Here is a 25,574-nt window from a genome sequence, read left to right on the forward strand (position 1 = left end):
GTTTCTGTTTATTTTACTTTTACTTGATATTTTTGTCTTTTTTTTTGTGTTCTTGTATTTAAAGATCTTCTTCGTTGCCATATTCTACTTAGATCTTGTTTTTTTTTATTTTAGTTAGTTACACGATTTCTTACGCCTTACACAATACTTACTTACACATTTTAAGTTGTAAATATAATTTTTTTTTTCCCTTATTTAAGTTTGCTTGTTTTTTTAAGTTCTAAAAATATAGTTGTTATGATAATGTCCTTCAGAAAGAGCAAAAAGAAAAATAACAAACAAGAAAAGTGTTTAAAAGAATAAAACAAGAGAGAAAAAGATTTTGTATGAAGAGTGAAGAGCATACATATATGAAGATGATAAGGGAAGAGAAAGAAGATGATAAGATGAGATTTCTTTTTATAGGTATAACATTTTAGTTGTGTCTTAATTTTACTTATTTTGTCTTTGGTAATCATTTTCCCACCTTCTATATTCGTATAAGTGTACATTCAGACCGAAAAACGGCCAGAAAAACTAACAAGTTGATGAAAATTATTTTGTAAAAAATTCAACAATGGAATGGGATATAAACGGTATTCTTTTTATATAAGAAAATGAAAAAATTCTTTACATTATCCTTGTTTTTTATAACATGAATTTTTAAAGTTCTTAATAATATTAAGTTGAAAATTTGGTAAAAAGATTAACACCTCGATGTTTAAAGTAAATGGAGTGGGCATGTAATCAAGGAAAGAATGAAAATTCATGAAAAGAATGCGTTTTGATTGTATTGTGACGAAAAAAAATCATAAAATTTCAATATTGAAAAAATTTTTGCCTAAAAGTATGCAATTTTTTACAATAATTTTTAGTTCCCTTTAGAATTTCGTTTCGGAATATGTGTCAAATAAATATATTACAAAACGTATTGTTTTCTGCTCACATATCTTTACTTTTTAATATTCCAAAAATTTTGTTTTTTTCTATTGGGGATCGATTTCCATCCCCACCTATATTAGCATTAGATCTGGTAAAGTCCCTGGTAAAGTGCAGTATAGCAGTCAGTTCAAGTCTCGAGACGTAGTCGCCTCGAATTCATACAGTAAGTACTCAACCGTTTCGTCCTCTTTCAGGGAAAGACGACAGACCTTGCCATACGTATTATATTTAAGACAATCTTTTTATATGTACTGTCGAGGGGCAACGTCCACTGAGTACACCCATTAATAGCCTCAAATCTACACAACGAAGGGCGACCATTTCCCACCTACTCGGCTCGTAGGCAATGTCAATAATGTCAATAATATTGCCAATCCTTTTTTAAATACAAAAAAATATTAGTTTTAAAAATTTATTCACTTACTTATTTTTACCCATAATATATTTTTTAACAATTTATTATTAGTGGAACTTTTCTAAAATTTTCATATAAATAATACGTTCTTTGATATTGAAATATTAAAAATATTTCCCTTCAAATGCATGTACATGGCTTCTATCTATACGTATATATTTGCATATTACGTTAAGGTGACTATATATTATGCTCCTTAAAATTTTGTACATAGTTGAGTAGTTTAATTTTTCTTGTATATTTTCTAACGCCCTTTAATGATATCCCTATTCCTTTTTGTATACAAGTTGTTTACCTTACCTACCCGTCATTGTATTGTACATAAAAGTAAATATTATATTTTATAAACATATTTACATAATACTAGATATTATTTTTTTTATTCGTTTATTACTGTCACTTGCAAATATGAATATAAAAACAGGAAAGAAAATCAACATGACGGCAACAACAACACTATCTTGTATATACAAAGAAATTTATCATAGTATTTATTATAAGAGGCACTTGAAATAAATCCTTTTATGAATATATAAAAAAAAGATTTATATAAGATATGCAAGTTTGTGATAAGCTATATAGGAATGTGAATTTAAGTACCTGTTCATATTTATTTCGGAAACATGAGTTTTGGGATATTTGCGGATTAATGTATTGGAAAAATAATTTTTTAGTAGACAGGGTACATGAAAATTTCTTAGTAGTGTGAATACTAGATTTGCTAAAATCCTAAAAAATCTTAAACATTTTGAAAATAGTCCGCTAATTTAATAATGATAACATCGTTTTCTTTTCTAATACCTATTAAAAATTAAGAAAATCTCACAAATATTCTGCGACTTTGTTATATGCAATTCAAAAAGGCAGCCTTCTTAAAAAAATATTATTATTGTTTTAGATTTAGATATATTTCGTCTCTGACACTGGTATTTTGGCGAAATACTTTGGAAACTTTATAGTATCTACACATTGACTAGTGCCATAAATCCACAAAAACTACCTTAAAATAATAAGTGCTAATATAACAATATTTCCAAATGAGTATTGAGAGTTTAAAAATATTGTTCCAAATATTTCATTTTGTAGCAATTTAAATGCGATTTTATAACTAAATAAAATTTGTTCCACTTTCGTCTACTAATGAAACTGCTGATCAGGATTTAAACAATTGATTACAGACAATACTGCAATTTAATCGTTAAAAAAAATGTTCAGTGAAATGCTCTTTATTCATTGTATTCTCATTAAATAGATATTACAAATGAAGGACAACCTCAATCCACTGTACCACGTATATTACAAATTTCCTGTAATAGGTTTATAGCATTTTATGATAATACTAAATTTTTTAGTAAAAGAAAGAAAATGGAGAAAAAATTATGATTTATTAAAGTTTGTGTACAGAATTAAAATTCAAAAGATATTTTTAAATATAAGTAAAAAGAAAAAGGATATTCATCTTAAGCACGTGGATATTATTTAAAAAAAAAATAAGATAAAATATAAAAATATAAAATAAATTTTATTACATTAATCTCCTAGATGAAAACTAAAACTAAAATAGATTTGCGAATTAATGAATAATAAATTAATATGAACATAGATAAACCGTGCTTGTACCAATAAGACAATGTGCATCATACCTGAATCATAGAGCGCAGTTTTAGGTTATGAAATATCACCTAACACGTTTGATATTCTATTAAGGTGGTTGACAGTTCTATTCTTCGTATTCCGTTTAACTATCTGTTAACACACGCTAGGTATCCTAAATGCTTTGGAGCTTTAGCTTATAGAGTTCCTCAATACAGTTTCCTTGCTACTAATGAACTCAAATCTAAGTTCTTGATATTATATTGTTATTGGGTTGATAAGTAGAAGAAACACTTCGTCTTCCGATTCTTTAACGTAATTATAATTTAAAAACACAAAAAAATTTCCTTATCACGACAATGTCTTAATTTTAACAACCACAACTTCCTAGAAATTTTATCACAGTAATCCTTTGCATGGTCCTCACCACGACAAAAAAATTAATCTCTAAAATGTTTAATATCATTTCCCCACTCTAAGTCATTTAAACCTAGGTAAAAGTAATTTTTTTGTATAAAAATTTGCTTGTATAACAGTTTTGAGTTACTTCGTTTAAAGTCGTAAATTTCCTACTCAAAAACAACTACTTTAGACGAAGGATTACTGTATTCATTCCTTTTCCTACAACATAGATTAAAATTTTATAATAATAATTAATATTCAAGTCACCTATGTGGAATTAGAACTGATAATTCCGGTTTCGGAATGTTTTTTTAACTGTACATAATATTATGTGTGTATGTAGAATAAATTTACAATATGGAATTTAAAAATATAAAAAAATTAAATATTTATATCACGTTTTTATGAAAATATCCTTTGAGACGAGATATTGTTTTGGATTTTAAATTATCAATACCACCAAAAGGATTAAAAATATTTTATGAAGAAGAAAATAATATATGTATAACACTTTCTTATATGTAATACTAGTATAGAGTTTCCTTTCATCATCGAATTATTACATTGCTATATGACAATTTATTATTGTAATAACGGACATGACGTTAATAATTAAAATCTAAAGCATATTTAGTATGCAGTATAGTATAACAATTTTTAATTTATATTTAAAATGGAAAATATAACGTATCGCATTTAATAAAATTATATTAATAATTACTGAGTGATAATTGTTATAAATATTATGGTAGCAATTTCTTATGAAGTCAAGGTAGAATTTCGAAATTAAATCATACAAAATAAAAATGAGTTTTTATTGCAAAATTTTACTAACTCGAAGGTGTAATTTAATTAACTTTCTCTCAATTTAATTGATTTGAAGTGGTTTGTGGTGGAAATATATTGTGAGAGAGTGTGGTGATTTGTGGTGGAAATAGATTGTGAAAGACATGAGCTTTGGCATGAAATTTGTGGTGTTTTTTAATTATATCCACTTATTCACTGTTGAAAAACGAAATAATTTTTGTTTATACCTTTTTAGAGAATTTAGAACTTAAGTCCTCAAGAAAAGAAGGTGGTGATTAATTTCGGGTGGCATTCTAGCATAATATTAATACTAAAATCAAAAATAACTAAATCTATTTGTTTTCCTACAAAAACTGAGTCACTTCTATTCCTATACTACATTCGAAGAATTTTTATCTACATATATACAAAAACCACATTTCCTCATATAAAAACATATTATATTTTACGGGGCCATAAAATCAAATTCAATAATAAAAAACTTATGATATTTATAATATAACAATCGTAAACAAGTGCTATGGTTTTGTATACGTATAAATTTTTGGGTTCTTTTCACGGTTTCATTAAAATCAATCGGTATAGCTTTATGGTTTTTGGTTGTTTTTCAACCACCAAATTTCAATATATTTCTCAATGGAAATGAATTCTAATATTCACTGGAAACCACAATCATAAAACAGAACTATTTCTACAATACAAACCAGTATTTTGTTAACGTAATTAAAAAATAATTAAAAAAAATTATTATTTCAGATTCTCATAGAATAGAAAAACTGAATTTATGTAACAAATTAGTATTGCGTATTGACTTGAATTAAACCCAATTATAGATATTCGAACCAGCACGGTAAAATTAATATCGCACGGTATTGCAGGTGGGGGGTACATGCAATTAAGCCCTGTGTGAGAGATATTATCCGAAGGAAGTTGCCGAAATAACGGGGACCATATGATATATCGGACAGTAGGGCAGCGTCATTCGCTTTACGGATTGATAAAGTGCATTAGAAAATTGTGTGTTCGAGTTTTTTGGGCTCTTGACTACGTATGGATAAGAAAAGAGTTCGTTTTATAATCGAATTTCTGACGAGACACTGCTCGATGAATAAATATTTTAATGATATGGAAAATCATTTAACGATGCGCTAGCTAGGAAAAGGCTTCTATACTCGGTTTGCGATTATCTGAACCCTCTCGATATTGTGTCGAACTGATTGTAATAAATCTCGAGGTTTCTTGAGGAAACTTAAAAAATTTAATATGCAAATTAAGAAAATCCTAGAATTTGATTCTAATTTTTTGTTTTTTAAATCTTTAATTATGTTTGGCAGAATTGCGGTCAGTTGCAGTTATTTAAAAAATTTACACAATTACCATGATTATATTTGATTTGTTTAATATAAATTAAAATTTTTGGTCGAACTCTTTTATGAGAACTTGATTGAATAATTGTGTGTTACCACCACACGTTTATTCTAATTTAACTGATAAAAAGTATTCTATAATATAAAATAATTTTTCTAATCAATATTATTTTGACACCTAAGTAAATGCATGTATGTAATTTTTTATCCCGGGTTACCGCGTTTGATTTTGTTGTAGCTTTATAGTTTTTTTAAGTGCATTCAATAATCTATAAATAATATCTTACTAATATTATTATTGCTCTGCATATTACTATTTTTATACAGTTATTGAATTTGTAAAAGTCTGTGAGTAACTCACATTTGGCATTGTACAAAAACTGTTTACTCTTTCGAGAGAAAAATTTACTCACAGTTGGGTATTAATGCACACTAGTAAATAAAAAGTAGAATTTTTGGGGAATAAGAAAGGCCATATGAAACCACAATTTTTGCCGAAACATTTGACATTATTATGCTTTATTAATTAGCATTTTTTGGGAATTTTAATGATGTGTAAGTAAAATACACGGTTGGTAAAATTAGATTACTGAAGTGGGTAACAGACATGCCTTTTATCAATATTTTAACAGTTTTCGAGTAAATATGGTGTATAGAATAGTTAGTACTGTTAATGAGATACCTCTTAATAAGACTACCAGATGGCTTTCATCTTCATTTCTTCAGAAAACCGATTTGTAGTGCATTCGGGAAAATATATTTTCGGTGTGATTCCAGGAACAAAACAAAAGAAATCCAATTATTTGGAATTTTAAGAATACTAAAACGCCAACTTTATTTTAATCTTATTAAAATTTAAGAAAAGAATATTGTTAGAATTTATAAAATAAAATTTTAATAAGTGAAACAAAAATCATAATGGAAATTTAAAAACAAAAAGGAAAAAAATTAAAAACAATCTTAAAAAAAATGTTCTCGTACAAAATTCTTTTTTATTTTGAAATTGTACGTACAATTTCAATCTAGCTAGAAGAAAATCGTAAATTTTCGTGGAATTTTTTTGTTTTTTATGCATGACCTTCAAAAGTTCTTGTCACATCCTGGCATATATGGTTCCGCTTTGATTTAATTTCATTTTTCTTAAACTTTTAATTTATTTTAACTTACTTTTTTTTTCTGTTGTTGTTGAAACAAAAAGAATGGTGCAAATAAAATTCAAAAAAAAATTTCAAAAAAGGAACGCTTTTTATGGCAGGGATTTTTTTTATGTAGGAGTGCCGCAGTGGTGGTGCTCGTGCATTGTGTAAAATAATTGTTTTTTTGTTTTTTTTTTTCTTTTTGGAAAAATTTTGAGTTGAAAATTAAATTACAAATTTTTTTATTTTTGTGTAAAATGAAAGTTTTTAAAGAATTGCTTTCAAATTGCACGTGTTAAGAATATTTTTGAGGAATTTCTCAAAAATTATAAAATTGCATTAAAGTATTACAAAAAAAAAAAAGATTGTAATTTTTTAACAAAAATTTTAAATCAAATTTTATGACTTATCAAAACAGTTTTTTTCGAAATAAAATACAAAAACAAAATTATTTAGCTTGGGTTCGATATTCTTACCGTTTCCTTATTATCCTGGTTTTCAACCATAACATTTTGAATTCTTTTAGTTTTATTTATAATAATTTGCTTAGTGTTGGGTCGAAAGTTAATTGTTGCAAAGTTCATTCAAAATTTTTAAAATCAAAATTATTTTTATTATTTTATTCCTATTGAATGACTACAAAAGATTTCCAGGGAAATCAACTTAAAACTTGGTATTTAATATCTTATCTTTGTAATCCAGATATTTTAAAAATTCTGTCAATGATCATTTCTTATCATATTGCATTATGATTATCCAAAAATTATTACTCCCTATGAAAATTTTATTGGTTCTGCTTAAATATTCGAATTTCAGAGTTGTAGACGCCTCTGTATTTAAGCCATTTTATATTTAATTCAAAAATATAAAAAAAAATTATAATAATTTTTTAAAATTTTTTAATAATATTGCTTTCAAGTTTCACAAATTCACGAGCCATTACATTTTTTGTTATTAAAATTTTTCACAATTTATAATTACATTATTTTAGAGTTCATGATAGAGCATAGTGTAGGTTGGTAACCTAAGATTAAAATTCAAAAATTCGGCATCAATAAAAAAAATTATTTGTATATTATTTGAATTTTAAAATATTCATAATAAATTAATATTTAATTTTCATTTCTATATTATTATATTTTGTAGTTATAGAAAATTTTTGGAGTTAATTAAAATTTAATGAATTTATGCTGCAGAATGTATGGAAGAAAGTATTTTTCATTCCAAATAATCAAAATAATCAAAATTCTAATATCTTTTTTTTTACTTTAAATAAGTAAAATATTTTGAACGTAATATAGTTATGGGTTATAGATATAGCATTGTATATGTTAAGTTTGTATTTTATAGGAAATTTATAACAAATAATTTATTCGTTATACAGTTGCGAACGTATTAATAAATTTGCCCTTCCGTTTATAACGCTAAGAGATAATGGTCTGTATCAAGCATATATTTTTGATTAGCGTCGAATTCTGAGTCCATTTAACCATATCTGTCCGTATGTGTGTTGCTGTATAAAAGTAGTTAAAATTGCTGGGCTTCTGCTGATATATCTTTAAAATTTTTCAACCTACACTACTGAAATTTTTCCAAAACAAATATTGTTATCTATAAATAATTACCGCTTGGGATAGCTGCCACACAGCTCCAAGATAAACTTGGCCATATCTGCGAAATTATTCAGGGCATACAGTTTTGAAAACTTGTATAAGCAAATATATTGTTAGGGCTGTTATATTTGATAAAAGCCGTTGAAATTTCTCAAATAATTATTGTAAGTATCTACCATATAACTCGTAACATATTTGTACGGTAAGAGTTGACACCGTCTATTCTCGTTTTGAATATTTGTTAAAATATTTTTTTCTAATGTATACAAATAATTATAAACTTAATTTTTATACAAAAAAGAAATTTCAATTTTCTAGTATTCTAGGATTCAGAATAATTAATTTATATTCCTCTTTTTGTCATATACAAAATTTTATGCAAACATTGTCATTTTTGCAATCTAATTATTAATTTAAAATAAGAAAATAACAGTATATAAAATTATAGGTATTTATATTAGCTTTATAAATTTGAGACTGAGAATCATCAATATTTATTTTTCATAAAAAATGCATTGATTATTATTCAAAAATACAAATCTTAATTAATTCTGATCGATCTTTAATAATAACAAAAATGATAATATACATTGCAAAATCATGCATAAAATGAAGGATACTTTAAATTTTATATTATTTGCAGAAAAAAACTATAAGGCATACTATTCATATTCAATCAATATTAATTCTAAACGGCAAACTTTAATTTAAAATTAATTTAAATTTTATTTAAACATGAAAACAGTAATTTGAAGTGATTTGTGAAGAATCGAAGACCGAGAGTCGAATTGTTGGAGAGTTAGGAAAGCGGCACACCATTTGACAAATTACTTTTAGTTGTAAGAATGGTCGAGAACACTATTATTATATGAAAATAGTGCAATGTATGCTTGGAAGAACATTACAGGCTTGGAAAACTTCAAAAAGCTGCTCATTTTGCAGTCTGATTAATGTTGTAGATTTGATAAACAGAGAAATACAAATGATCAGTTAACTGCTGCAGAAACTGTGTAGTATTAATACAGAAAAGAAAAAACCACACATTTACTCACTTGCAGATAATCGATTCTGGGACATCGTTTTTGAAAACTTAATTGAATTTATGACAATTTAAAATATTAAGCCTTGTAAGGCATGAATTTCGCTCATTTTCGTGCCATTTTTTAAGGGTCGCGCAATTTACTAAGAATAATTTAAATATCGTAGAACCTTCACTTTTATTCAGCTACAACTTCTCTCACCCTTGAAAAGTATATTTTAATAATAAGTTTTAAAATTTTCACTCTCATCACTTAAAAACGATATTAAAGAGACTGGCATCCCACATAATATAAAAAAAAAGTTTAAATTCAAAAAAATAAAATTTTCAAAATTTTTAATGTGAATTTTTTACGTGCTTTTTACAACGGCACTTTTTATTATTTTTTCTAATAAAAAAAAAAAATTTTTTAATCATGTGGCAATATGCAATTTGTACGTGTATAATGTTATTTTAATATGTCAATACTAATGCCAATGGGAAAATGTTATACAACACAACCACCACATTTTATAAGTATAACAATTTTTTTACGTCAACATACTTGCATATAGGTAAATTTATACACTGTGGAGTGTATGAGAGTTAAGAATACTTGTTACAAAATTTATTTTACTTTTGTTTTCATTAGGTTTTTCATTTTATATTTTTTTATTTTTCTTATAATTTTGTTGTTTTTTAATTTGTTTTTGTTAAAAGGTTTTTGTTTGTTTGAAAAACAATATGCAACCAAATTACATGAGAGTTAAAAGAAAACAAAAGCAGCAAACACACTTTTTGGTTTCATTTTTTTTTTATGTACTTTTTTTTTTCTTTTTTGTCCTTGATTTATTTCAGCATCACTGCCATTCAACATTGAATATAATTTTAACCTGTATGTAGGTATACATAAAATGTAAAATATGGTTTTTATTATTATTTCATTTCGTTCAAAGAAGTGTATAAATAAAGGGTTTTCCTGTATACAGAAATCTGAAAGAATTGAAGGATTATTAATTTAAGAATAGGTGTATTGAAAATTTCCTTTGAAATGTGAATGCTTTGGAAATTAGAAATGATTTTAGAATGCCAATATACATGAAAAAACTTAATAAATAATTTGAATTAAGGAAAACCCCTTGAAAATGTTCAAATGTTCAATTACACTTGACAGAACCAAATACTTAGTATACAAACATTTAGTATCACATCAATTAGCCAACAAACGTGGCTATCAGCAACTATAACTAAAATAGTCATCATTTGTAAATTGAAAGGTAAGGTATACAGTACTATTGTGCGCCATAATACTGTGCGTATACAATTATAACATAACTCTTACTCATGTTCGTATAAAAAACAGAAGAATATACGAGTTAAGTTAGCAGAACATACACATAACCCGCTCGTCCGCTCCACAGCCCGTACTATGATGCGGAGCATTAAAAACTCGTCCGACCTTAAGTTTTACCCACACATTACCCACGTTACCCACATTACCCACCAAAAAATTTATGAATGAAAACTATATCGGAAACCATCCCTCGACAAAGAAGCGACCTTCAGACCAAAAGCTGAAGTTTTCTCTCTTAAGAGACCAATCTAAAGAGGATGCATAACACGAAGAGCAGAACGAAGAAAACGCTTCTGTACAAACTCAATACGATCAATATGAACATTACGAAGAGGAAACCAAATCTATTCTATATATTGATTTCTATAGGTCAATTAATTACTGGAATTGAATATTCCATATGGGGCAAATAGTATAGAAATATTTTCTCTGTTATTGAAGAACCCTATATAATGAAAAAAAAAATATTTCAAGGCTATTGTAATTTATACGAATAATATGTACGAATCTCGCCTATTCAAATTTTATTATTCTTCAATGCTGATACTGGTTATATCTTATACATTTATTATACATAATATATGTATAACGCAATATACCAGTTATATACATAATATAAAAAATTTATTTTGCTATTATTATAAATGTACTTTTATAGAGAGATACTATAGGCATCTCTTTTTCCTAACATTGTTATTGTGTATATTCGTTACATAAACAATAATTTTGTATTTTTGTTTTTTTTTTTTTTTTGTTTGAATAAAGGAAAATTTACATATTTAACCTGAAGCCAACAACATCACTTTAATAGAATGAAATTCTATATAGTAAGCTTCTCTAGTTTCAGTATATCAAAATTTTTTTTTTTTTTGTTTTTTGAACAGAATCATCATATTGCTATTATAGAACATAGAAAATGAGCTGAATCTCAGTAGAATGCAAACATATACATATAAAAGATTGCTTTTAAATTTTATTATAGGAAATTTTATAACAAAAATTTTTACTGATTTTTTTTTTATTTTATTCTTAGTGAATATTTATTACCTTTACTATGCGCGTGTGTCCGTCTGGCTGTCTATAAAACTCCTATTTAAATTTAAGACAGAAAGCTGAACTTTTTGATGCAGAATTCTGAAATTGGAGCAGTTTTTGGAAACTAACTTCATTTTCGTTGCCTTATATTTCCGAAACGGCATGATTTTCCAAATTTGTATAAAAACAGAAAGCTAATGGGAACGGCTATGCCAACAAAACATATGATTATTTTTCATAACTAACGCAATTAACCCCTTGAATTCCAGCATCATGTTAACGTCTCTTTAAAATATTTTTTTTGTTTTCATTGCTCATCCTAAATATATGCAATTTTTGAAATATTTTGGTATATGAATAAAATTTCTTTAAATTAATAGTTGCTAAAACTGGTATATTTACCTGTTGAAGGAAAAACTGACAGATACTTTTTGAACCATTATTTAAGGAAAACGTGCTGCTTTGCAAACCATCAGTTTAATTCGACTTTGTTTATAATAATTTTCTCTATTTTTTTAAAATAAAGTCTAAAATTTAATATAATTTAAAAAAAATTGGTAAATATTATATGTATATAAAATTGTTTTATTATTATTATAGAAAATATGAATTTAAAATATTAAAAATTTGACTTGGAAATGAGTTTTATGCCCTTAAATATAAAGCAAGTTGTTAAAGAAAATTTATAGTAGCTATACTAAAAAAAAATATAATTTAAATGTAAATCTATAGTTAGTATGAATAAGTTTAATAAAATGTAATCTATATCCTTAATATTAAAAAGTTAATTTATATTTTGTTATAAAGTATAATATTCAATTTTGTGAAATGGATTTTAGGAAGAAAAAATTCAGAATATATTCGTTCAGATTCGTCATATTCACATTGTAGTGTAGTGTAGCTATTCCTTTTGTTAATTGTCAACTAGATATCGAAAATCCAGCTTGTTTCAGCTAGAGAATTTCAAATAATAGAATTAATACACATTTTGTGCTCTCCTAGTTTGATTATAAAATATCAAAAATTTAATATAACATAATATTTTCAAAGGTATTCGAACATTTCACAGTATTTCCTATTCTCTTCAGTATGTATGAGCGAAAGACTTTAATTACTTATTAAAAAGCATTTTACTCTAAAATTCATGTAATCCAAGCACAGCGAATTTACACATAAATTGCTAAAAGCCATGTAGACATTCATATTATTATGTCACGTTCCTTTAATTTACTATATAGGTGATTATGAATTTCTCCCACTCAATTTAAATCTCCTGAAAATATACCCTGTTATTGGATTTACGCAATATTCTAGTAAATATTCACACAATCGTAATAGTGTATTACAATTTTTATAGAGTAATATAACACTTCATATATTCTCAATTCTCACTTGAGTTTTTTTTTTTTTTTGTATTTCTCTTGTTTTCTGACTTTGATTTTGACATACTTATTAATGTAAATACGTATATCCTGACAATTTATTTTTCCAGATCCTTTATTTGTTTATTAAAGTGTAAAATTACTTTTTTCCTTATAGCAAATTATTATATTTTCAATTCTTATACATATATATATATATTATATATATTATATGTATATAAAAATATTCAGTGTAGTTATGAAGAAAAAGAAACGAAGCACAAGAAAAAATTTAAACGAAACCAAACTCATAAAATCATTCATTTATTTTTCACTTCTCTCTCTCTCTCACACCCTCATATTTGTTCAATACAACAAACGGCTCTCATCACTTGAAGATGGTGTTTGTTTAAAGCTTTACCAAAAAAAAAATGAATAAAAAAAAAAACAGCTCATGTTATTTTCTAATAAAGAAAAGTTATAAAAAATTAAGAAAACAAAAATCAGAAATAACAATAACAGGAAAAACTCCTTAAAATTTAATAAAATTTTGTCTAGGTTCTTATAAATTTTTTGATAGGGCCAACAACTCCTTTATCATTTTTTCGTTCATTTTAATTTCGGATTTCCTAAGTGTAATTTTCATGAATAAAAAATATTATTGTTTCTCTTTTTCTTTTCAAAGTCTATCGAAACATATTTTTACCGATATTTTTTTATTATTACAAATACACAAATATTGTACATGGTCTTTTACAAAAGACCATATGTTCATGGTACATGGTCAATATCGTACAATGTTTAAGATTAACAAAATTATTTATTTACAAACAGAATCCTGACGGCAGCTGTTTGTTGAAAGTACCGTCAAAATTTTCCGAAAATTTCCAATGACATGATAATTATAGTACCAGTGTTGCCACTTAAAACTGACTTATCATGCTTGGTCATTGTAAGTTTACTATTTGACTTTAAATAATTCAAATCATATGCGGGAAGTATTATAATTCTGATTTCATATTCCGATTTTAGAGTGGTTCATATTCGGGCGTAATTTTTGAACAGCAACAGTGCACTACAGCATTGAAAGTTCAATATCTAGAACTGAATTTACTCCTATGTCTGATCTTCTCAGTTCGAGTGTTGTTATAGAATTCATAATAATTTCAATACAATGGATATATCAACCGACCGTATTGCATACAATAAGGAAGGGTAGATGAGGTCAACAAATTTTGCATATTGAGTTTCCGGTGCAAACGCAATTCTCAATAGTAGAGAAGCATAAATAAATTATTTTTCTTCCTACACACATACTATCTTGCTTCTTCCCAAATTTTTAAATTTTAGCAGTGACAGTGACTAAATATTATTTACAAAGACGTGTTTATTTAATTGATGTCCTACTGTTTCGTGTTAATTTTTTCACATATTTTATTCTATACTCTTATATTTTATTTACTTTTTTCTCTTTTTTTCTCTTTTTTATATTAAATCTCGTATAATTTCTTTGAACAATCTATAAGGTTATATGATATGATATAAAATCGCTTTTTTTTTTTTTAAGTTTGTATTCCTCTAAAATAGTATTCGAAAAATAAATTCATTTTGAAAATATCCTTAGGGATAATCAAGTATAATCATAAGAGAATTACCCTGTAAACATTTTCTGTATATATATACTTATTCAAATATATATTATGTATATATACAATTATGGTAGGATATCATAATTTATGATCTAAAAAGAGTGAGTGTTATTTTGTAAATATAAAGAAGAACACAGCCTTCATTTTATCTGGGCAAAAAAAAAAACAAATATCCTTGTTGATTTTTGCAGAGAATATAAAGCAACAAAACCAAAAAGAGAAAAAATTTAAACTGAAGTTGAATTCATGAGGCTGACAACACGAAAAAGGAAAAAAAAAAAACAAATTTTATATTTTTTTGTTTTTTTTTTGAATTTTTCGATAATTATTTTGAAATTATTCAACATTTTTGAAGTGTCCTTCGAAAAAATGTGTTTTCCTTTATGGGTTTTTAATGTAAAATATTATGGTGTCCTCCTCTGTATTTCTATATTATCTTTGATATATTTTATTTATTTATATTGAGAGTGTATAAATGAAGAAAATCTTCCATGAAGAAAATATGCTATGAAGACCCAGCACGACAGCAGTAGATAAAGTCATTAAAAATTAACTTTTGAAAAATCTTTTAATTTTGTAACAAATTTCGGTTTTATTTCGCACTTTTGTTATAAGGATTTTATTTCATTTTTTTTTTTACTACTTTATATTGGTGGCGGTTCCTTTTCTTATGTACGAGGGCATATTTGTGTGATTTTTTGTCTAGTGAGAATTCAATATTTTCAAGTTGTATAAAATAAATTTTGAATTTTGAGAATTTGAATAAAAAAGAAATAAATAAAATTTTTAATTTTTTAATGATTTCTAAAGGAAATTTGAGAGAAATAAAATTTATTTTTAACAGAAAAAAATTTGGAATCTTTATTTAATCTTAATATAATTGGTTTATATAAAAAGTTTATAGAGGGAACAGGATTCATATTGATAATGGATTTGTTTGAATATACAAAGTTTATATTGAAAATTAATATTGATTGAAAAACAAATGATTGTAAGAGTGAGGCCCGCTATCCATTAATTTCAGAACGAATATAGTAATTTTAGGAATTGGCTATGAAATAGGAATTCTATAAGCTTAAATATGAAGAATGTCGGCTTATCAATTATGGCTTACATTTAAATAATTTTAATTAAATATCATATGTTGTGCCAACTAAAAAAAAGCTTACTCGTCTTCTTCTGTTGCCTATCCAATTTGTAGATGTTAGCGTTCATATATGATCCTGGCGACTACATCTTGATACACACTTGTATCAGCTGTTGTGTGCATTGGTTCTCCCATATTTGTAATGCCTGCCTTATATTTCTTAATCGCGACAACTGTTTACGTCTTCTTCCTATTTCGCCTTTAATTTTACCCTGCTTCTACGCATGACGTGACCCAAATATGATATTTTTTTGACATTTTATTCTTTCAAATAGTTCTCAGTTTGTGTAAATTCTCCTAAGAACTTTTTCGTTTGTAATGTGCTCGGTCCATGAAATTTCTATAGGCCCACATTTGAAATGCCTCGAGTTTACTAATGTCTATAACTTTTAGTGCCAATAGAAGAATCTTACATTACCAGAAAAATCGTAACAGAATGAAAAGTTTTACACTCTTTGTTAGTAAAGTTTTTTTCTTTTATACCATATCTACTTACTGACTGATTAACTTGGAAATTCCATCAAATTATAATGCCATTTTGTATATATTACATTAGGCTTAGCCTGGCCTTCCTTCATGCTCTTTAAAATCAAATCAATTTTTGTACTAACATCCAACTTTTTCTCTTCTCTTTTCAGAGCAAAATATTATTTTTAAAACAGAAAATACTAGAATAGACGATTCACAAATTGTTAATGTTAAAGATATTGATATATCTACAAGAATAACATCTGCTGAATTTAAAACTGGTAAAATTTAAGATTTGATATTAAATAACTAAATAAATTCATATCTTAATTTTACAATTTCTATATTGTAGGTACCGAAAATGTTTCAATATCATCAAAATTATCAAATGATAGAATAAATATGAATAGTAATAATAATAATAGTAATAACAGTAGCATAATTTTAAGTAAAACATCATCAACATTAACAAAACTACCAAATAATAGAGCTACCATAGATAATACAGGGATATTAAAAGGACCTTCTTTAATATTAGATAGATTTAATTCAACAAAAATAAATTCAACATTATCGTCATCATCAACATCTTTATCGTTATCATCAATTGTATCGATATCTACAGATGACGATAATTTAAAATCTTCTTCTTCATCATCAACATCGTTGTTATCACCATCATCATCATCGTCATCATCATCACCACCGTTATTATCATCCTCTTCATCATCGTTTTTATTATCGCCATCATCACAATCAGATTCATCATTGTCATCAACAAATTTATTGTTACTACAAAAAAATAGTTATGTACCTGCCATACAAAAACAACTACAACAACAACAAAATATACCAATTCAAGATAACTTAATTGCCTTAAATGCTACTGCCACTAATGGAAGAATTGGAACAACTAATGATACAACAATAATAAAAACAGGAACAAAAATAAAATCAACAACAGTAAAAACATATTTAGGGATGCAAAATAATATTACAACAACAACAACAACATCAAATGGAAATAGATTATTATCATCATCTTTAACATCAGTTAATAATGATAATAAAAAATTAAGTAATAATTTTGATGATGATAATGATAATAATAATAATGATGATGATGATGATAATATTATTATGTCAAATAATAAAAATATTGGCAGCAGTAACAGTGGTAACAGTAATGGTAGTAGAAATATAAATAGTAGTACAACTAGTAACAGTAACAGTAATAATAATAATAATAATCGTGGTATTAGTAATGGTTCTAGTCATAGTAACAGTCATAATGGTCATAGTGGTGTTGTTAGCAGTTTTAGTGAAGCTATAAGTAGTAAATTAACATTACCAAAACCACAAAAAACAGATGCACCAATGTTAAATTATATTTTTGATACATATTCAGCAGCAAATAAACATCATCATCATGATCAAAGGTAAGTGTATAACAGTTTTCTACGTTAAGTAAATTTTATTTTATTTTGCAAAAATAAATTATGTTAGTGTTACAAATTTTTTCCCTAAATTTTTTTTTTGTATAAAAAAATATTCAGGGTTTTTTTTGTGGTAATGAATGTAGGGGTGAAAGTAAATTTTCAACATGTTGTCATTGACTTTAATGAATACAATAATTTTATATTTGTACATTTTTTCTAGTTGGCTTGAATTTTAATTAAAACAATACTTTTAATTAAGAAGGAATGGTCTATTGTGTCAAGAATATTTTACAGATAAATTTTAATATAATTAAGAATACAATCACGAAATACTCTGTTCAAAAGAGTTTCTTAAATTTTCCACTTTTCTATTTTTAGCACCTCATCGATGAAAATCAATTATTTCAATAGAACTCACTTAAATATGATTAGGTAAAAAGGCTCTGCTAAAAATTCGAAGTAATTATAAATTTTTTAATATAGGAAAGTAGAGACAGTTTCGACATGTATTTTTATAAATAAAATATTTTTGAATTATTGCATAATATGCGGTCAGATTAAAATGGACCACTCATGAAAAAATCGATAGGTTCATAGGTGCAATTATGAGCTGTAAATGAAGATTAAAGGAAAACTATTTTAAAAATTAGAAAGGCATCCTGTGTCGGGATTCCACTCACCCTATTTCGGGAGTACCGCAGAGTTACGGATACCGTGTACAGACAATATCATTTATTGTATGTATTGTCATACTGTGTGTGGCGAATACAATCACTTGATTTTGGAACATCATTTAGAATTACTAAATCTCGTACATTTTGTGCTTATGCATATAGTAAAACTTAGAAGAATAAAATGTCCGGATAGCCAACATAGATTAGAATGTACATTCAATGAAAATTCAATAATGTGTTTTCGAATAATTATGATACCGCTTCAAAATTCACTTTAAAACCTGTAATCCAACCTGTACTTAAAAATATATTGAAAATTTAAATCGTAAAATGCGGTGATATTGTTCTTTTAATTTTTTCACTTTATATACTTTAAATTCAAAAGTAATTGTTCGAATAAAACCCTTAAAGGTTAAAATTAAACAAATAGAGGTCTAACATTCCTAATACTGATAATCAATCAATTTATCAAAATACAAAACACTATATAGTACAAAAATAAAAAAGGAAATTTTCATTCCAAAGGATCAGTTTTTCAATTGAAAGCTAGTTATAACGGTATAGATTGTTAAATATGATAAAAAAGACCTTAAAGTTTGTTTTTACGTTTTCATTTAAAACTTATAAGTTCCCTATTACAAATTCTACTCCCTTACTTTTCCATATACCTACACACAATTGCTGTTATACAAAAAATAATTTTTAAACTAAAGTAATAGTTTTAATATCCTTTGTACGTTATACACCTTCTAAATGCAATAATAATATAGTTATATGAACTTAACCAAACCAATGTACCTTGAGATTTGTGTGGGTAAGAAAAATTCATTTCCCAAATGAATTGTTATTAGCTTTCAATGTAATTTTCCTTTTCATTTCCCTTTCCTTATACATTTGGTTTCGTAAACTTTCTTCTTTTTATACCCGTACGAACGTATGTTCGAAGGGTATACTAAATTTGTCTTACCGTTTGTAACGCTAAGAAATAACGGTGTTAGATATAGACTCAAGTGTATGTTTTTGATCAGCGTCAAATTCTGAGTTGATTTAGCTTTGTCTGTCCGTCCGTCCGTCCGTCCGTCCGTCCGTCCGTCCGTCCGAACGATAACTCAAAAAATAATTGAGCTAAGTTCACCAAATTTTCACAAATGATTTATTGTAGTAAGTGCCAGAACCCTATTTAAATTGGACATGATCGGGGTACCGGTTCGGGTAGCTGCCATACAACTTCAAAATTTATTTGGCCATATCTCAGAAACTATAAAAGCTGTGGTATTGAAATTTCACACAAACGAATATATTAGTAGGGCCAATGTGTCTCATAAAACTCGTTGAAATTACTTGGCTCCTTCTGGTACCTGCCATACAACTTCAAAAGTTATTTGACTATAGCTCAGAAACTATTAAAGCTATGGTATTGAAATTTCACACAAACGAATATATTAGTAGGGCCGATGTGCTTGATAAAATTCGCTAAAATTTCTTGGCTCTTTCTGGTAGCTGCCATACAACTTCAATAGTAGTTTGGCACAACCAGTATTTTGAAAAACACATAGTACTGAAATTTTGCATAAATTAATATGGTAATACGGCAACTTAAAGTCATAGTCTGCCCCATAGTCAGTTATGGCATCTTTATTCACACAAAGGATAACAAATTCGTACGGATATCACAGAGTTGACAAGGTCAACTCTATTTTTTTTCTCGTTTTTATTTTACTTTTGAAAATTTTATTTTTATCAAAATATAAAAATCTTTCTTATCCCTTACAACAATCTTGTTTTGAAGGATTTTCTTCTGTGTTTGTGTTTTTGTTTATTAGTTTTGTTGTAGGTTGTTTTAATATACGCCTATATTTATGTACATAATCTTGATTATTTTCTTGCTCTTTTTATTCAATGTGAGTGAATAAGGGAACTACTTGGAAATATTTTCTTAACAAGTAGTGTGGTGTTTATGAGAATAAAATACTAACGGTTTAGAAAAAAAAATCATTTACAATACGATACTTAAAATTGTGGTCGCTTGAATGAGCGCGTCTGGTTTGGAACAAAATTATTTGCAATACTTCGTTTTATAAGTATAGGAAATTCTCTTATCGAATTAATTATAATAAGATAAAATTTAATTGTATTTTGTGAAAATTAATTAGAATTTTTGAAATTTTCATTTATTATTATATGCCTTTATGTTTTTAATATTAATTCGGAGTCATTCGGAGTCATTCAGAATTTCATCAAAATTTTCTTGTTTTGTCTCTTAGCGTTAAAATTTCCAAGTATTTTATGTCAGTTTTATGTTGGTATAAAAATTGTGACATGAGACTCTGTATGGCATGACAGTCATTTGCATCCTATTTTCGGAGTAACTGTGGATAATATGCTAATTTATTTCTATTACACTACACTATTCTTTTGGCTTTATATCAGCCATGCTTATTAGATTTTTTTTTTCATTGACTGACTCATATTAAATTTTATAGTAGTAAATAACTTTAATAATTACTATGATCGTTTATATTATGTAAGAACTGGTAACAAATTCCCATTTAATAATTTCTCGAATTAAGTATAAGAAAAATAAATTAAATTTTATAACAAATAAATTACTGTGTATTAGGAAGAAAAAACAAAGTTTTTTTCTTTTATTAAAGTAGAAATCAAGTGGGGAGAAAAAAAAAATATTTAATTTTAATTGATAATAAATCTCAAGTGTTTTAAAGAAATTAAGTTTTTCCTATTTTTCATTCTTATTTTATTATGAAAAGTTTTATAAGTTGCTTTATACTTTAATTATTGAGTAGCATCACATAAATGAAATGATAAAGTTGCAGGACAATATTAAAGAATATTTTTAAACTATTCGGTAACAATATACTGGTCATTGTCAATGTGTTTGAGAATATTGAGAATTATTTCTTCGGAGCTTTCAATTTTTTAATTGCCCCTTTTGTATTATTTTTCTCTTTGCTCTTCTTTTCTTCTTGTGCTGTTGCTAGCGTAATATTTTTTCGTTTTGTCATTTTTCATTCAGTGTTATTAACAGTTGAAATTGTATTTTGCATATACAGTTGAATGAGTTTAATTTTTATTGCTATATTAGATTGCTTTATGGAATGCAAGTCTTTAAAATTTTTAAAAATCCGATTTTTTAAAAATGTTTTTAATAAAGAGCAAATTTAACGTTTCACGGTAAATCAAAATGCTATTAAATTCTCTCAAAACAATAATTTTTAGCTGCTTACGCGTAGCATGTGTTTCTACAGCTAATTCAATCGTTCTTTTTCAAATATTTTGGAAAACCTTCAAAATTCAATTATATTTCCGAAAATTAAATGACGGTAATCCGAATTATTCTTCAAAATCTCACAATTTTAATCGCAATCATAATTTTTATAATCTTAAATTTTTTATAATATTTTTTAAAGCTATCTTATATTACAAAATATAGTTAAATACACTCAGAAAAAAAAATGCGCAAAACAAAATTACTAAAATCTTTATAAATAAAAATTTTTTTTTTTAAATCTGACATTTATTTTTGCTCTAATGTTTAATAATAATCGCTTGAGCTTACTTTATATTAATAATAATCATTTTCTATTACTTTTAAAGTCTATAACATAACAACTACAAATAACTCCCATTATCCTAATATTCTTTAAAGAAAAAAAGGCGAATTACATACAAAACACAAAAAAAACAAGAGAAATAAAATAAAAATTTATCCAACAAATTTATTTAAATTCTTTAAAGAGAAGCAAAAATGAGAGAAAGAAAATGAAAATATTAAAATAATAAAATCATAATCATAAATTAGGAATAAATAAGATTATGAGGAATAAAAAAAGAACACCAATATAACAAGACAAGAGTGTAAAAATAGAGCAGCGTGTAGCATTGTAGCAGCGAAACAAAAATTTAATAATGCCTAAGAGAGTGAGAGAGAGAGCAGCAACAAAAACAATAAAATAAAAAGTAATAATGCAAAAAAAAAACAAAGCAAAAATATTGAGACCTAAATAATTCTTATGACCAAGAAAGCAATTTGTAGAGTCATTTGTTCGCCATTCCAATATAAAATTCGTTTGAACTAAGGTTTTTATTTTTATAAAAAAAGAAAGAAAGAATTTTCTTTCATAAAGAAAAAAGAAACAACAACAAAATTACATTGTGGTTTTTCACGTTTTTTTTCTCTTTTTATATTATATCGCTTTTTTTTTATGGTCTCTAGTGAAATTTGTTGGTAATTTTCAGATGATAAAAGAAGATTTGTCTTAAGTAAACTGTATTAAAAATCATACAGGATATACGAGTAACAGTTAACAAACATCCAAGTGTAGCAAAGACAATAACAGTGCAAAACGGTATTTTTTCAAAAAATGTGAAATTGAGAGGGAAAGAGAGAAGCGAAGGTAGTTCAAAAATATATTTTATTTTCTTTATTTTTCTTTTACCTTTTTAATTTTGAAACACGAGTTACGTTTACACGAGTAACATAAACGCGATACAAGAGAAATAACCAAAAAAAAAGCATAAGAGAATAAAATTAGCAAAATGACATAAACAATGGGGAAAATAAAAATAAAAAGAAACAAAAATATTGTGTGAAAGTGATAGCAAGAAAACATTTTGTATAATAAAATTTTTAATTTTTCATATTCTTTTTTTTTATAAAAAGCCCCGCAGAAAAATTTTTGGTTTTGACAGAAAGTTAATATTAAATTTTGAAAAAAATTGTAAGTCAACTTAACCTACTTTAAAGTTATTATAATCAAATCAAAAATAGCCTATAGTTAGGTAGTTCTTTTGAAATTATTTTAAGAGTAAAACTCGTGACCATCAATAAAAGTAGTACAGGAACATGCCGTATTTACTTGGAATATAAAGAAAATATTATTTCGGTATAGTTTTTATAGATATGTGAAAGTTGTGGGCTTTGAAGGCTGTTTAAAAATAATAAAATTTCTAACAGTCTTCAGACCCCATTCCAATAAAAGTGCAAAATGCATATAATATAGGAAGTTTGAAATGTGGTGCTCAATTACAATTTCAGGTTATTTTAAAATTAATAATGTCCTATTATTTCGAATATTATTTCAAATAATCGGAAAAATTATTTATATAATAACAAGAATTTAAAATTAATTATGTATATGCCAATTAATGGTAATTCAATAAAATATTCTTCTTTAAAACTCAAGAAAGTTTACACAATTTTCAACTCTTAGATATTTTGTTATTGCACCTGTACGATAAAATTGACACATTTTTAAAGTTGCCTTTTGAAATTTTTGAATTTAACATCAATTCAACATATGAATTTCTCATAAAATCTACACTCAAACATTAAGAAAACTAAAGAGCACAATTCATGTCATACCATCGTATCAGAGATATTTTGGTAAGTGAGACGCTCATTTATAAAAGTAAATGTCAAAGATTTGACATTTGTTTACTATAAAAAATTTCACATCCATCTATCGGAATAATATCGTGAATAATTATATTTCTTTCAGCTACTCTGTAGTTATTTTATAATATTATGCGGTTTGATGAATGTTACTCACTCTTGTTACTCACTAATGAAAGGAAACGCAAATTTTGTATAATAGTGTTATTATTATAGCTGCGACATAAACTTTTTATTATACTAACTTCCCATAATAAATATTCAATGTTCAGTTTTTAAAGAACTTTATAAGCTTTATTATAATACCAAGAATAAAGAAAATTACAAAAATTTCCGACATTTTTTTTTCTTTTTAAAAATTTTTATTAATATAAAAAAGAGAAAAAAAAACGTGTGGGTGTGCTGTTATACACTGCATGATTAGAGTTGGGAAGAAATTAAATAGAAACCAAAATTGCCATTAAAGCTTATAACCTCGCTAAGAGCTAAAAATTTCTTATTTCTATCTGTACATACTTGTTTTCTCTTCCTTCTACTCCGCTCTCTCTCTCTCACTCTCTCCCTTCCTCTTTAATTTTCTCGCTTGCTCTGTTTATCTTAATTCTTATTTATCTTGTTGTGAATTTAAGTAGATTTACAATATTTACAATGATACCGAAGTAATGAAAAAAAGAAAAAAAATAAATAAAAAAAAAAAAATAAAAATGAGAACAAGAAAACTTAGGAAGAAAAGAAAAATGTATCGGTTCAAGTGAAACGTTGTGAATGAGACAGAACTTGTGCTATAGAAAAAAGTAAAAACAAAAATGAGAATTTAAAAACAAAACGATAGAATGTGTGTGCGTTGAAAGCAGGGAGTGTAAACGAATAAAAGATACAGTTATTTCACTCTAATGGTTGTTGGTTTGTTGCATGATTCAAAGTTAAAACTTAGAAAATAAAATGAGAACACTCTGAAATAAAAATAAGAAAAAAGAATTCAGAACAAATACACGAAAGAAAAAAAATGGAAGAATAAATTTAGAGCGGAAATTTGCAAAATTGTCAAAGTTCTAGAAAATTATCCAGAAGCAAGAACAAAACAGCATGGCAAATAAAAAAAAAAGCAGACAAAAAAAAAAATAAAATAAAATTACAAGAGAAAACCACAATGTGTTAAAATTTTTTAAAGAACATTTTATTCATTAATGAAAATTCTCCTCCTTAAAGAGAATTCTTATACTTATATGAACACATAAACATATACACGTATTGTTCCATTTATTCGCATTTTAATTTCTGTTTCTCTCAATTTTTTCTTATTTTCTTTGGTTTTTTGTTTATTATTGTCCTATTATTTTGTCTGCTTTATCACTTATTATCATTTTAATACAGAATGTTTTTTCTAAAACAGTGTCACTTAAAAAATTTCAGTGTTATATTTAAAAAACTTTTATATTTCACTCAATAATTCCCACTCATATTCTAAATAACATGATTAGAAAAATGAAAACTTTTGAATGTCCAGGTTTTTTACCGCCGAGTAATCAATATTCAGTATTTTACTGAGCTTATAGCTTCTAAGCTTTCGATACGTTGGCAACCATTAAAATATTGTAATTGAAATTTGAGTGTTATTTTGAGTGAAATTTAAAAATCGTATCATAAAACGAAATTTTAGTTAAGTATTGATGGTACAAATTAGATAATTGATCGAATAATCGGAAATGGGTGTTAAAAGCAATCAATGGTGTCAATTTTGGCTGAAGGGATTTCTTTATGG

The 25,574-nt window shown here is 26.1% G+C and overlaps 1 protein-coding gene across 1 annotated transcript in view; it reads left to right on the forward strand.

Moving 5' to 3' along the window:
* Nucleotides 1-25,574, forward strand: part of LOC129612828 (GATA zinc finger domain-containing protein 14) — a 250,073-nt gene that overhangs the window by 151,257 nt on the left and 73,242 nt on the right. Inside the window, exons 3-4 of the mRNA XM_055526612.1 lie at nucleotides 16,457-16,567; nucleotides 16,639-17,725. Coding sequence (XP_055382587.1) covers nucleotides 16,457-16,567; nucleotides 16,639-17,725 — 1,198 coding nt within the window. The remainder of the gene's footprint in view (nucleotides 1-16,456; nucleotides 16,568-16,638; nucleotides 17,726-25,574) is intronic.

This window comes from Condylostylus longicornis, unplaced genomic scaffold, assembly GCF_029603195.1.
Source record: "Condylostylus longicornis isolate FDR11 unplaced genomic scaffold, ASM2960319v2 ptg000077l, whole genome shotgun sequence".
In the NCBI taxonomy this organism is placed as follows: domain Eukaryota; kingdom Metazoa; phylum Arthropoda; class Insecta; order Diptera; family Dolichopodidae; genus Condylostylus; species Condylostylus longicornis.